The 15,769-nt window shown below is 36.9% G+C and overlaps 1 protein-coding gene across 10 annotated transcripts in view; it reads right to left on the bottom strand.

The window, feature by feature from the left end:
* Nucleotides 1-1,364: 1,364 nt before the first annotated feature.
* Nucleotides 1,365-15,769, bottom strand: part of ZMYM2 (zinc finger MYM-type containing 2) — a 192,902-nt gene continuing 178,497 nt past the window's right edge. For 9 of the 10 annotated variants that reach the window (XM_080662167.1, XM_080662164.1, XM_080662170.1 and 6 more), the window contains 4 exons: nucleotides 8,133-8,247; nucleotides 7,028-7,279; nucleotides 6,593-6,713; nucleotides 1,365-4,582 (listed from right to left, as the gene is read on the bottom strand). In XM_080662167.1, coding sequence (XP_080518293.1) covers nucleotides 4,390-4,582; nucleotides 6,593-6,713; nucleotides 7,028-7,279; nucleotides 8,133-8,247 — 681 coding nt within the window. In that variant the 3' untranslated portion in view covers nucleotides 1,365-4,389. The remainder of the gene's footprint in view (nucleotides 4,583-6,592; nucleotides 6,714-7,027; nucleotides 7,280-8,132; nucleotides 8,248-15,769) is intronic. The other variant, XR_013960258.1, reaches the window with a different exon arrangement.

The raw sequence follows: 15,769 nt of genomic DNA, 5'->3' as shown, positions 1-15,769 counted from the left end.
GAAATATGTATGGATATATGAATCTTGTATGTTCCATCCACACAACATAACCCAGAAGTTGAATTATACACCTTGATTTGATGTAACGTAATACCTTTTGGAATTATCTCTAATCCCAGAGATGAGCACTGATGCCCTCAAAACAGAACTCTTAATATAATCAGAAATTGTTCCATTGACCATTTCTAAAAGAGCTGAAAGCAGTGATGTCAAGGTTATAGGAATCTGTTTTATATAAATACAGATGGCAGTAAATCTATGAATCCTACTCTAGACCACAATAGCCCTTTAGGGGATTCCTGCATGCTCACAATCTTCCCTGTTGTAAACTACCATGAATATATTCTCTTTATGTTCACACAACAATGTATCTTGTTTACCACCCATAGGTATAAGCTTTGAAACATAATGTCTTCTTAATCTTTTATTTTCCCTTCCTCCTTAACTACCACCATTGGCAGTAGAGAAAATGTTAACAAAGATTTGTTGTTTAAGTTTTGTGTTAATTAATTTGCATGACTTTACTTCTGAGTAGTTATCTGAATAGCACTTATAAAGTGTTAAGGCTATTTTAGGAAAGATCATCCCCCTCTCCAATGTACTTCTAAATAAAAGGATTCAAACATAATCTAAAATTTTCTACTAATTCTCTAAGTACAATACCAACCATACTTAATTTGAATCTCCAGATTCAGAAATCAAGGCAATGCCTTCATTTCACAGATAAAGAAATTGAAGCCCAGACAGAATAAAGCACCTAATGTTTCAAAAAGAGCTAACTGTTCTTTTCACTGTGCTACAACAGAAAATATGCTGTTAGGATTTACACCTGTCCTCAGTGACACAGTGACCTCCCATCCCATGGTAGACTCACATGGTTTGTGGCCCTCTCTTTGGTTCTATTCTTGATTAAATCTTAGCTTCTCTTTGGTTCCTTCTTTTTTTTCTCAAAAGGCCTAAATTTGTGAATTTGTTTAACCTGCCCAGATTTCAGGAACAACTTTCTCTTATCCAGTTCATTATAAGGCAAGGACCACAGCAGCTTATTTGAAGTGTCCCTCTAATATCTAGCTTCTAAGTAAAGAAAAAAGCACAATGAGGCATCACTCTAGGTGTTTCTACTCTCAGACTCAGACTAATGCAGTTAAGCTGTTCTAAGTACCAACTTCTAAATTTATAACATTTTGTTAGTAGTAGTATTTTCAAGTATGATATACCCAGAAACAACAAAAAAGTACTTAATACTGGAAAACACATCAAAAAGTCTATTCCTAAGAAAACAGCAGAATGGAATAACTGAAATTCAAAGAACTACTCTAAAAATAACTAAGGGGGTAAACCCCAAAATACTGTAATTTAGTTAAAGAAATTTATTCTTTAAAAATATTTTCATGTACACTTCTATGACTTTTGTTTGAGGGGAACAAAGAGATTATCCTACAGTGAAAGTTAACTTAGAACATACGTGGCATTATGTATAACAATACATTTTGGAAATAACTGGCAAAATGAAAGTGTAAATTTTTATAGTGATTTAAGACTGCAAGTTATTTAAGATCTCAGATGAAACGAACCCACATTAGAGTAGCACAAATCAAAAATTTGTAATTTTATGACTTCTCCAATACTGTCATATTTAATACTATGCATAAACAAGTTACTCCATTCCCAAATTACAATTGGCCAGGACAAAGGGAAATTCCATGAGAAAAAGTGACGAAAGTTTGAATGCACAGCACAATATGCATCCTCTTCCTATATGAATATGTTTAACACACTGGTAACAACTCCATGTAATAAAAGAAAAACCATGAACTATTTAAACAAAATGTATTCTTGCCCCCCTCCAAAAATACTTCTTGTCTAGAAAAATCCTTTAATATATTACCTAATACAGTTAAAAGCCTAAAAAAATGTGTAATGAAGATTTAATTTGCATGCAAAATTCGCTTCTCTTAACATGTATAAAAACTTTTTCATCAGTTCAATTTAAATGGCAAAATCTTCAGAACAGAAAAATACAGCATCTCTAATAGACATCTAAAGGCAATAAAGTTATATTTATAGGATGCTATAATCAGTAATTACTAAGAAGCAGAAAGAAACTGCTATCCTTTTTCTCAGCAGTCAGCTATGACCACACAAAATAGGGAGATCCAGAAACCAATGAATGCATTCTAGGTAAAATAAAGCTTCACAGAATAAACAATTCTCATTAAATAGTTTGTTTTTTTTTCTTTTCACCTGAGAGTCGTTTTCAATCATTGGATTGCAATAAAAACAAAGCCAGGAGCTCTAAATCCTCAATCATATCAAGATCAAAATTATATAGACATTTCTGGTTTAGAAAAGCTAAAATATACAAAAAAGGAAATGTAAATAGCAAGACAGGGTGCTTAATAGTAGGACCATGGCAGAAATTTGTGGTATTTGGTAAAATACACATTGACATTTGGGAGAAAGTTTATTGCTCTGATGGACTACAGCACCACTTTCAAGAAGGAAAGACGATTAGGGTTAACCACCTTTCTATCAGCAAGATGCGTTTATAGGAAAATTCTTAAAGAAATAGAGATGAAGAAACTTTTGTATTACATATTTTAAAAATGTTACCCATTTTTCTTCATCCAATAGACAATGAGCAATATATTTTAGTAAAGTATTATCAGATTTGTTACTATCTGACCATCAAGTTAACAATATAAAATTAAATAACGGACAGAAATGTTACTCAAACTTATAAGACAAGAGTATTATGAAGTAATTTTTATGCCAAAATATTTCTGATAACTACTACTTAAATATACAGTGATTACACTTATAAATTTTTCCAAATCGTGACTACAAAATTTTTTTCTGAATGCTAACATTTATCCTAAGGAAAACAGCAGTATCTAAGGGATGTGAGACAAAACCTAACCACTGTGGAATAGAGCCCAATGCCACATACATGCCCGAACAATTTTAGAAAACTAATGTCACTGTGGTGACTGGGGAATTAGAAACAAGAAAACATGACTATGTGCATGCCATATGAATTTGGCCAAAGGATTTCTTTCTGACAATCTGCAGCTAGCATTTTGCTTAGTCTCTAGAAGGTAGGATTTTAAGTAAATGTTGTTCTGAAAGAAAAGGTCTGAATGGATAAGTTGCTATGCAGAGCACTAAGTTTTTTAATGCAATCTTCTATAAGAAGTAATTAAAATTTAAAAGCCAAACAATCTAACAACGAATGTGATTTCTTTTGAGATAAGCTTCATCTATCAGTTTCTTTCTCTGTTAATCCATCATCTCAAACATCAGAATCACTACACTGGTAATCTTTATGGTGACATGTGATACTATCTTTTGAAACTAGCCTGACTTTCTATAACAACTATTTTAGGAGTGGCATTTCTAAAAATAATTTTATCCAATGTATGCATCAGTCATATTTGAGGACAGACACAAGAATTCTAATAAAATTGGTAAAGTTTTAGAGCACTACACAGGTATTAAAACATGATCTGTACCCATGGGGGGAAAACAGAAAAATCAAACTTCTATAAATGAAGGAGATTTTGGTTACTTATAGTTGGCATAAAAAAGAAAACCAAATTTTACACTTTCATCACAAATTTTTACAAAGAAAATGCCTCACTTATCATGTCTTCAATGTCATTATTCTCATAACTGAAGTGATGCAGAAAGCCACAAATGAGAAAAGGACACTAAGGTTTTAATAAGGGGAACAAAAGTTATTTTCACCAGTATAGATTCACATTACAGTACACCAATATTGACAGCATTCTCTTGTCTATTTTTGGTACAGAAGATGGTCTCTCTCTACATAACCTTGTAAGGCTTCGGTAACTAAAACATAAAATAAAACAAAACTCCCCCCCCCCAAAAAAAATAAAATAAAATAAAACAAAAAAAACATCCTATTAGTTTACAGTTTATTTTAAAAATTCTGAAAGACACTGCAAATTCTAAACTTTTAGTAGTGCTACCCATACACAACCATGTGGTCAAGAACCCAGTAAAAGAGCCAGCCCCCTTCAAGGAAGCGTTGCAACAGTAGAATTGTGCAATATGGATGTTTCTTACTACAAGGAAAAAATTATACATGGCACATTCTCATTCATATTTTGTAATGTAAAAAGTTACAAACATACCTAATCAAATAAATAATAAAAAATTTGAATGTATTTATTAAGTATACTAAAACAACTACATAGAATAATGGCAACTTTCACTCACAGATTATTTACATGGTAATACCCAGTGTGGGTACACTGCTACAAAACTCAAAACAGAAGTAAACTTGAAATGTTTTCCATAGTAAAGATCTAGCAGCATGACTATCTAATGCTGTTTTATCCCGAATGCTTCTGAAATGTTCCTTTTTTAGTCTGTGTCTTCATCCAGTTCATAATAGTCTTTATCATAAATATCTTTTACTAAAAGAACCCGTACAAGCATATTTTCCAAGGTGTTTCGGTCCAGTGAAGTCGATGTGTACCAGACAGGGCTATCTGTAGAACTAGAGCATTCTGGTTGCAAATAAAAAACATCCATTCTCTGATTAAGATTCTGTGGACTTTGGGAGAAAGGAGAAAGTCAATTTTACAGTGTATGTACAAAATTCCCCACAACTTTCTGTTCTTCTTTCGGGAATATTTCCATGACCACTAACCACATTATGTGGTCTGAACATATGCACCTCTACCTACGTTAAATACTCTATCCTTCAGATATTTTGAAAGTTAATTTCTGTGACAAAATATTATTTTCTATCATAATTTAAATCATGTTCTTCATTGAATCCAAGACACCATTAATGGAAATATTATTTTAATATTTCCACCAAACAAGTAAAACACTGCCAATTATAATTTTTAAATGCATCAATTGTAACATGCAGCCCAGTTTCAGAGACGGTAAAATGTGAAAAATAATTCTTAGAATTGATGAAATATGGTAGCACATAAAATAAAAATACCAGCATTATACAATAGAGCTTAATTTTTAAAATACTAACAAGATAACACTCAAATAGGAATTTCTAACAAATAGTTACTACCACTGGAAGATCGTGATTCTGTTGCAGCCAAAGAGGGCCACCCCCAAACCATCACCAGAAATATTACCATCATGCTATGGGTAACATTACTATTTCTATGGGTTCTTGAGAGCTAACTTGGGGACCTAACAATTTATAATAATAAAAACGTAATATGCTAATTAGACCTGACAGCCAAACGACCTTCCAGACGTCATTCCGGACGTCCTTCCAGACGAAGCCGCGGCAGCGGGGGATGAGGCAGAGGCGGTTAGGGGCGATCAGGCAGGCAGGTGAGTGGTTAGGGGCAATCAGGCAGGCAGGTGAGTGGTTAGAAGCGATCAGGCAGGCAGGCGGACATCCCCCAAGGGATCCCAGATTGTGAGAGGGTGCAAGCTAGGCTGAGGGACCTACCCCATCCTCATGCACGAATTTTGTGCACCGGGCCTCTAGTAATTTATAAAACTGATTATACAAGAAAATATATTCATGCTAACCTTTTGAAAAACAGAGTGCATATTTAATGGACAAGCATAAAATAATTTATGGTCTCTAAACATATCATTGGTTTAAAATATTTTTAAATGTCTGTTGGTATCAGATTAGGGGGAAAACAGTGGTATAGCTGAAAAGCATAGTGCTTTCAGAACACTTTTATCTTTCAGACCTTCTTAAAGGGCAATTTTCTCTTAAATGTATAGATTTCATTTTCCTCTCCCCCTATTTATTCTACCTTTGAACTTACCTTTTGTCCATAGCATGGCAAACTATAGCCCATCACTTTTTGTGTAAAGTTTTATTATAACACACTCATGACTGTTACTTATATACTAGAGACCTGGTGCACAGATTCGTGCACCGGTGGGGTCCCTGGGCCTGGCCTGAGGGAATCAAGGCAAAACCAGCTTTCCAACATCCCTGAAGGGTCTTACAAGAGGGTGGTTCTGAGGTAACGCACCCAGAATTGGGCTCCCTCCTCTCTGGTTCTGGGTGTGTCACCCGAGAACCACAGCTGCCAAGTCACCGCAGCTCAGCAGCTCCTGTGTTGAGCATCTGCCCCCTGGTGGTCAGTGCACGTCATAGCTACCGGTCAGATGGTCGCTTAGGCTTTTATATATGTATATAGATAGTATATGGCTGCTTTCTAGCTATAAGAGCAGAAGTGACAAGCTGCAATAAAGATTCTATAGCCCAAAAAATGCCTAAAATATTTACCTGATCCTTTGCAAAAAAGATTTGTGCCCCCTACTTTACAGTCATTAGAAGTGCTATAATTTAAAAGATTACAGGATTATGAAAAGACAGTAAGTAGTAATTTCATTAGTAATTTCATTAGTAGAGAATAATTTTTTAACATATGCTTGATCCTAAAGTATAAAATATAAACTGGTATTTTATAATACTGGGACTAAAAATGTTATAATTAAATAGACTTAGATATAAGTGAGAAATCTAAAGAAGGATCAGTGGGAAGTGTCACTTCTTGTTAATTTTAAATTCAAGGCAGCTAACAAATGATTTTAAAAATTAAATATCATTAACACTTACCTTTTAGACAAGTAGCATTCAAACATTTTCACAGGACATCTAGAAGGATTGGCTGTATTTTCAATTTGTTCAAATACTGGCTCATCATCTTCATGTTTTCTTTTTCCAGTAGTAATTTTATCTTAAAAAATAAAAATTGCATGAACTTCCTAAGCCCAATCTTGAAGAAAGATAGTATTACCTACTCTATTCAGTCCTAGTATCTGTTTTACCAAAGAATGGGACTAGGTAACCTTCAGAGACCTAAGTGTGGCTTCTGGTAATTCATAATTTTTCAAACAAAATGAACTGAGATGTTTTAAGGAGACACAGTCTGTCTTATTTTTATGAAAATGACAGTCCTAGGGTTCTTAACAAGTGGTCTAAGTGTCTGTAGTAAGGCAAAGTTTGGCTATCTCTGTCACAGACAATCCCAAATAAAAATCTGTTATATACCTTCATTATCTGTTCCACATAAGGAAGACACTTGATATCGAAGACATGCTTTGTTTTCCATTGTTAAAGGATTTTTTTTCCAATGCCTAAACACAGTGCCAAAGGAAAGTCTTAAGTGTTGTTCCACTGTTTTCAGGCCAAAGTACTTAGTGTTAAAGTAGAACAGGGTATTCAGAAGAGCTACTGGAGAATGTGAGCCTAGTTGTTTTATCCTCCAGAGATAATCTTCTTCAACTCGAGAAAATATTGACCCTTAAATAGAGAAAAATATATTTTTTAAATTATAATAAAGAAAATAGTTTTCATTTACCATCTAAACAGAGTTAATTTAAGAATAAACCTATTGCCATCTTCCATTCACACCAGGTCAACTGGAATGAATTTCAGAATTTTCTATGCAGATCATTAGCAATACAGAGGCTAGGGAACACAAGAGACTGGAACTAGCACCTCTGCTGTAAGGGACTGGATGTTTACTTCTATCCCATAGGATAAGTAGACAATGGTCAGAAAGGAATTTAAATCTGTAGAATTCCTGAGAAATATAGGTGATTCCATTCATAAACATTTTTACTTCACACATCAAAAACAGAGGTTTATTTACATCATACTCTCCCCTTGGGCTTTTTCTTACTCCAGAGAAAGAAGTCCACATTTATTACAAAGCTCTTCATAAACACTAATTATCAACCACATTCATTTCTAATTCTTCAAAAGATGAACCATTGAGTTCACAAATAAATACTCTGAAAAATATGCTAATTTAAATTATTTCCTTATTATAATTAACTAGAGGCCCAGCATGTGAAATTGCGTGCGGTAGCCAGCCGCTGATCACAGCCCCGCCCACAGCTGTGCACCGCATTCACCACCCCACCCGCCCGCCGCCCGCCGCCCACCGCCCGCTGCCCGCCGCCCGCCTTGCTGTGATCAGAGTCTGTGGGCTGCAGGGAAGGGACCAAGAGGTGCTCAATGCACCTCTTGGTGACCAGTCGTTTGGTTATCCTGGACACTGGCGATAGATAGATAGATATAGATAAACATTCTGTAAAATTAAAAATCCCAGTAGCAAGTTAGCAACAGCTTTATTTCAAAAGAGCATTACCATCTGGGAGTATGCTTGGTTGCCAACTTCGGAGGATTTTATTCAGTTCTTGCTCAAATGTCTGGTATCCTGGATCGATAAATATGTTGTCTTTTCGATTACTACCACACAAGTACTAAAAAAAAAAAAAAAATCTTGAAGGAAAACCAGCTAATTATAAAGTGACTATATTATTTGTATTCTATTATTATTTAAGAAAAAATAAACAAATGTTATATATGAGAGAAACAAGCACACCAATAAAACCTGAGAGATTACTGGCTTTCACTACATATCTAGAAATCATAAAGAATCAGAAGTTGCCAATTACTGTTGTTTTTAAAAAAATCAAAGCTGAAATACACACCCAAGAATCCAGAGTGTAAGAACTGGATGAGAATCTATGGTCTGTCAGATAAAATATAGAATTTCTGGCTCCAGTATTTATTACATAGCACATAGAGAAAACAAAATTACATTTGAAAGTAAGAGTAATTAAATTATCAATGATTAAAGAAAAATTCTGAGTGGTGAGGTCGGGATGAAAGGTTACTCTGCAGCAATGTGAGGGTCTCCTCCAGCACTGACTCTGTTAGGCTAAGTAATGCTTTTTCCTGACTGCCTCTCTATGCTTCACTCTCCCAAGTCAGAACAAATTCATGAATCTTATAATTTACCATGACAAACCTTAACAGTGAGGGTTGTTCAGGGAAGATTTAAATGAAGTTAAGATCATCTCCAATGGGATTTTAAAATGACATAATATCAAAGTAAAATGTATGACAACAATAGCACAAAGAACGGGAAACAGAAATTAGTACTACACTATTGTAAGGTTCTTACATTACACAGTAAGGGATACTATAATATTTGAAAGTAAACAATGATTAACTGTAGGTGAGTATTTTAAATATTAGAACACCACTAAAAACAAATTTAAGGATGAAAGGAAGAGTGTGTGGATGTGTGTGATGTCTGTGTGAGTGAGTGAGGGACAGTTAAATCCGGCAGGAGCAGCAGAGGATGGCAGACCAGGCTCTCTTGGACAGGGAGAGACTACCACTCCTGCGGTCACTCACCGGACTGCGGGACTCAGGCACGGAGCCCACGCCATCTTGAAGGGGAGAGTGGCCTTTTCTAGGAACTCATCAGCACCATCACCCAGACAGGCCTTGAACACTGTCCTCTGAGGACACTCACTATACTCAGTGCAACAGGCCAGTCACAGAGAGAGATATTGTACAATTCCCCTTGACTGAGGTCCCTAGGTACCAAGACAGAAATTAAAATGGTGGTTGCCAGGTGACAATGGGGAGTTATTGTCTAATGGATATAGTTTCAGTTTTATAAGATATAAACAGTTATGGGGATGGATCATGGTGTTTGCATAAGATTATGTATGTACTTAATACCACTGAACTGTGGTATTAAAAATAGTGAAGATGGCCCTAACCGGTTTGGCTCAGTGGATAGAGCGTCAGCCTGTGGACTGAAGGGTCCCAGGTTCGATTCCAGTCAAGGGCATGTACCTTGGTTGCGGGCACATCCCCAGTAGGGGGTGTGCAGGAGGCAGCTGATCGATATTTCTCTCTTATCACTGTTTCTAACTCTCTACCCCTCTCCTTTCCTCTCTGTAAAAAATCAATAAAATATATTTTTAAAAAAAATAGTGAAGATGGTAAATTTATTTTTTTAAGATGGTAAATTTTATGTTACCTGTGTTTTACAATTTAAAATTTTTTAAAGTTTAAAGACATAATTTATTGTCATTCTTTGTGCAATAATCCATTTAGCTCAACTCTCTATTAATATTTGGAGAGCTAATATTTAAATAATCCACCAAATAAAAAGCAATCCAAAGAGAGATTCAACTTCCTATAAAGGATTATGAGGTCAGCTAATGCCCTTTACTTAAGGAAAATGAAAATACAATATACAAAAATTTCTGGAATGCAGATAGAGTAGTTCATATAGGAAAATTTATAAGTTTAAATGCTTTACTGGAAAAGAAAAAAAATCTAAAATCAACAATATTAAAAAGCTAGAAAAAAAATTTTTTTAAAAAGAGAGGTCAGAGACTTAAAAAAGAAAACAGAAAAACATAAAAATCAATGATACCAAAAGCTGGTTCTTTGAATAAATCAATAAAACTGATAATCCTTTAGCTGGATCAGCATACCACCACCCTAGCCCCATTGGACCCAATCCCACCAGCCAAAGATGTTTCACAGCCTGCAAACAAAGAAGTAACTTCTAACAATGGTTATATTTGGGTCACTCTTCCCATCTTCCAGAACCAACCCAGAACCGGCACCTTCCCCTCAAGTGAGATCCAGTAGCACCACCGTCCAAACTCCCAGCGGCCCACCTTGTTGAGCTCAGACTCCTAGCAGAATCTTGAACAGATTGAGTTGGGTGGCTCTAGGACAGGGACCATTTTTCCCTAACACACCCAACCAATGCAAAACCCTCCCTTCACATGGCTAACTCTTGGTCTGTTTGGACCTGATAAATTCTGCTGGCCTCACCCTAAAGATTCCCCGAGGCACCAGCGCAAAGAAATGCAGACAGCCAGGGGGTGGTATACCCTGGGGCATTTATAAAATGGTCTCAGACTTAGCACTGGGCAACTGAGTTTGAACCTGTATCAGTCTGGTGAACACCACATACCACTTCCTAGTGACTCACCGAGAAACTACCTCATGCAACTCAGGTACCACTGAGCCTATCAGGTGGACAGGGCAGCGGGGGGGTGGGAGAGGGTGGATTTCAGGGTGCCTTGGGACTTCTGCTGACCAGAACCTGGGCCTTGTAATAAGAAAAGCTGGACTTGGTGTGAACCTTGGTCCTTCCCATAGACACCCAGACCAAGCAGAGGCAATCACAAACTGTGATCACTTTATGGCTCCAAAAAAGCAACCCAGGGCCAGTCACAGGCAGCTTCTGACTTTGGCCTGAACCAGAGTCCCTCTCAATAGGCCCCAAAGCTAACACAGGCAATGGCCAGCTTCAGATACTATCATAGCAGTATCCAATTGGCTTCACCAGCAGCATATCCAAAGGGAGATCTCGGCAGGCACCAGACCCTTCTGTGCTTCATGTGGTCAGCACCTGCACAGCAGCTTGTACACTGTAGTCAGGGTCAATCGTCACAGTCAGCCACCCTGAGGGTGAATCCCACATAAGAATGGGCCAATTGCTATGAACACTCAATTACAACAGGAGGGCCCACATATTCCACACAAGGGACAGTCCTGGTAATCAAAGAGACTGCACCACTGGGTCATTTGCCTTCTTTCATAATTGAAAGGTAATTAAAATAAATATAAGAACCTTACATGTATCAAAATCTATTAATAGAAAGGATTAGAATGGCAATGGAGTAACTGGAAGCAACACTGACACTCTCACAGGACCTAACTTTAATTACAATTAAATTACACAAAAACCATCCTGAATAATCAACTGAGGACTAGCTGGAGAGAACCCTGATAACCAAGGACTGAAAATGGAGACTACATAGAGAATGATAGGAAGTGTGGAAGAGCAAGGGGGCTGGCCAGGCAACCACAGACAGCAGCTGAAATTTCAGAGGAATATCTCAGCTGTGGGGAGTTCCCACTGAGAACTCTGGGGTATAAACACCAAATTGGGTTCCCCAGCCCAGAGAACCAGAACTGAGAAAGCTGCCCACATACCATCTGGCTGTGAAAAACAGCAGGGTTGCTGTCTGCCAGGAAGAGACAGCTAGAAATGCAGGCACCCTCTTAAAGGGCCAACAGACAAAATTTTGTGTGCAGCCACTCACCTTGGGCTCCAGCAGAGAGGACTAGAGTTGGGGTCTAGTGTTGGGGTATCTGGGGTTAGAGCTCGGACCACAGCCACCCTGGTTTTCTGTGCTGATACATTCCCTCATACTGCAGAGGACATCTTTCTCAAGCAGACCTCATAATGCAGGCATCTCTAATTTGGGGGTGGGAAGCAATTGCCCCACCCTGTTGGAAAACTTCTTGCCCCACCCTGTGGAGTATATTTCCTTGCTGTCATCAATAGCCTGAGGCTAATTAAGACTAATATTAACAATCAGACTGCAAGTAGAGTAGGATTGGATTGCTAATACTTTCAAACAGTTTGCAGGGCCAGTCACAAACAGCATTTGACATTGTCCTGCACCAAAGACTGGGAGTCATAGCAGATTTACTTAATACGTAGACACAAACCCAAACAGGCAGCCAAATGAAACAAGAGAATTATCCAGAAGAGCAAAATGAAATGGAGATAAGAAATTTATCAGATATAGAATTCAGAGTAATGATTATAAGGATGCTCAACAGCATGACAAAAAATATAGGAACTGTTAAAAATGACCAGTTAGAAATGAAGAATGGCACAGCAGTAATAAATAACACATTGGAAGGAATACACAGTGCACACCGATCAGGACCCGGGCCAGGGAGGAGCCTGCAATTGAGGTACATGCCCTTGACTGGAATGGAAACTGGGACCCTCCGGTCCCGCTCTCTCCACTGAGCCAAACCAGCTAGGGTTGTATTGTTTTTTCAGTCTCTATATGTCATTTATTCTCTTCTGATCTTTATTATTTTCTTTCTTCTACTTACTCTGGGCTTTACTTCTTATTCTCTTTCTAATTCTTTAAGTTGTAGTGTCTGATAGCTTATTGAAAGTTTTTCTTCTTTTTTAAGGTTGGTCTGTAGTGCTATAAACTTCCCTCTCAGGACTGCTTTTACTGTGTCCCAGAGACTCTTGGTTGCCGTGTGTTCATTTTCACTTGTTTCCAGGAAGTTTTTGATTTCTTGCTTGATCTCATTGTTAACCCATTAATTGTTTAATAGCATGCTATTTAGCTTCCTTGTGCTTAAATATTTTGAGTTTTTTACTGTAGTTGGTTTTTAATTTCATGCCATTGCAATCCAAGAAGATTCTTGATAGGATTTCAATCTTCTTGAAGTTGTAAAGACTTGTTTTGTGTCCTAACATGTGGTCTATTTTTGTGAATGATCCATGTGCACTAGAGAATATATATTCTGCAGTTCTGAGGTGAAAATTTTTGTAATTGTCATTTAAAACCATCTAATCTGGTGTGTCATTTAGAGTCACTGTTTCCTTCTTGATTTTTTTTGTCTGGAAGATCTATCCAGTAAAGTCAGTGGCACTTTAAAGTCCCCCACATTGCTGTCAATCTCTCCCTTAAAGCTCTCCAGAAGTTTTCTTTATATATTAGGTGCTCCCATATTGGGTGCATATATGATTACCAGGGTTTATATCCACTTGTTGGATCCATCTCTTTAATATTATACAGTGACCTTTATTGTCTCTTGTGACAGCCTTCATTTAAAAGTCATTTTGTCAGATATGAATATTGTTAAAACAGGTTTTCTTTTCCATTTACATGCAAAGTATTTTCCAACCCTTCACTCTCATCCTGTGTGATTCTTTTGTTCTGAGGTGGGTCTCGTGTAGAGAGTTCCTGCATATATTTGGTCATGTTTTTGTATCCATTCAGCTCCATTTACATTTAAGGTTATTATTGACAAGTACTTAATTACTGCCATTTAAATTCTTTATATGTATCTCTCTCTTTCTCTCTAAAGTACTTAATTACTGCCATTTAAATTCTTTATATCTCTCTCTCTCTCTCTCTCTCTCTAATTCTTATTATTACAGCAGTCCCTTAGCAGTTCTTGCAATGCTGGTTTGGTAGGGATAAACTCCTTTAGCCTTTTTTTTTTTGGGTGGTCTGGGAAGCTCTTTATTTCACCACCTATTGTTAATTATAGCCTTGCTGGGTAGAGCAGTCATGGTTTTACATCCTTGCTTTTCATTACCTTGAATGCCATTCCCTTCTGGCTTGTGGAGTTTCTGATGGGAAATCAGTTAACAGCCTTATGGAAGCTCCTTTGTAGGTAACAAATTGCTTTTTCCTTTCTGCCTTTAAGATTCTATCTTTGCTTTCATTTCTGGCATTTTAATTGTGTGTCTGGGCATGGGCCTGTTTGGGTTCTGGCTTGGGACTCTCTGTGCCTCCTGAACTTGTGTGACTTTTTCCATCACCAGGTTAAGGAAGTTTTCTGCCATTATTTCTTCAAACAGGTTCTCTTTTCCTTGCTCACTTTCTTCCCCTTCTGGTAGTCCTCTGATGTGAATATTGTGGACTTTCATGATGTCCCACAGCTCCCTTAAGGTGTCTTCCTGTTTCTTCATTTTAGTTCTCTAAGTGTTTTTTTCCTACCCTGTCTTTGTAATTCACTGATCCAATCCTAGGCCTCACCTAACCTGCTGTGTATTCCTTCCAATGTGTTCTTTATTAGTGCTGTGTCATTCTTCTTTCCTAACTGGTCAGTTTCTCTCACATCAATATTTCTCTCTGTCTTTCCCTCTCTCTGGAAAAATGTCCTCAGGTGGTGATTAAAAGTAAAATTTAAAAACATACAAAAGATCAATGAAACAAATAGCTGGTTCTTTGAAAAGGTAAACAAAACTGATGAACCTTTAGCCAGACTCAAGAAACAAAGAGAGAGGACCCAAATAAATAAAATCAGTGAAGTGACAACTTACACCACAGAAATACAAAGGATTGTAAGAAAATACTATGAACATCTAGATGCCAACAAGCTCAACAATGTGGATGAAATGGAAAATGTCTAGAAAAATACAATCTTCCAAACTCAATCAGGAATAAAAATAAATAAATAAATAAATAAAACCTGAATAGGCCAACAACTCATAAAATTGAAGCAGTAATAAAAAAAAAAAATCAAAACAAACAAAGCCCTGGTATGGACACCTTCACATGGGAGTTTTACCAAACATTCAAAGAAGAATTAATACCTATCCTCCTCAAACTATTCCAAAAAATACAAGAGTAAGGAACACTTCCAAGCTCTTCTTATGAGGCCAGCATTATCGTAATTCCAAAACCAGATAAAGACATTAAAAAGCAAGAGAATTACAGGGCAATATTCATGATGAACACAGATGCTAACATCCTCAACAAAATATTAGCAAATTGGACCCAGCAATAAAATAAAAAGATCATACACCATGACCAACTGGGATTTATTCCAGCAATACAAGGCTGGAACAAATCAATAAATGTGATCCTTCACATAAACTAACTGAAAGACAAAAGCCACATTATTATATCAATAGACACTGAAAAAGCATTTGACAATATCCAACACCCTATTTTTTTTTTTTTAATTAATCCTCACCCGAGAATATTTTTCCATTGATTTTGAGAGTAGAATGGAGGGGGATAATCAGGAAGAGAAACATCAATGTGAAAGATACATATCAACTGGTTGCCTCTGGCAACTGAGGTTAAGTATCCTTGTCTGGAATCAAACCTGGGACCCTTTGGTCCACAGACCAGCACTTTATCCACTAAGCCAAACTGGCCAGGGCTCCAACATTTTTGTAAGAACTCTCAGCAAAGTAGGAATACAGAGTTCATACCTCAACACAATAAAGGCCATATATGACCTACAGCCAACATCATATTCAATGGGCAAAAACTAAAAGTACTTGCCCAAAGAACAGGAACAAGTCAGGGATGTCCACTTTCACCACTCTTATTCAACACAGTACTGGAAGTCTTACCCACAGCAATCAGATAAGAAGAATAAATAAAACTCTCA

The sequence above is a fragment of the Plecotus auritus genome (assembly GCF_963455305.1).
Source record: "Plecotus auritus genome assembly, chromosome: 3".
NCBI lineage: Eukaryota > Metazoa > Chordata > Mammalia > Chiroptera > Vespertilionidae > Plecotus > Plecotus auritus.
The sequence above is the reverse complement of the archived record's forward strand: the minus strand, read 5'-3'. Positions and strand labels throughout refer to the sequence as shown.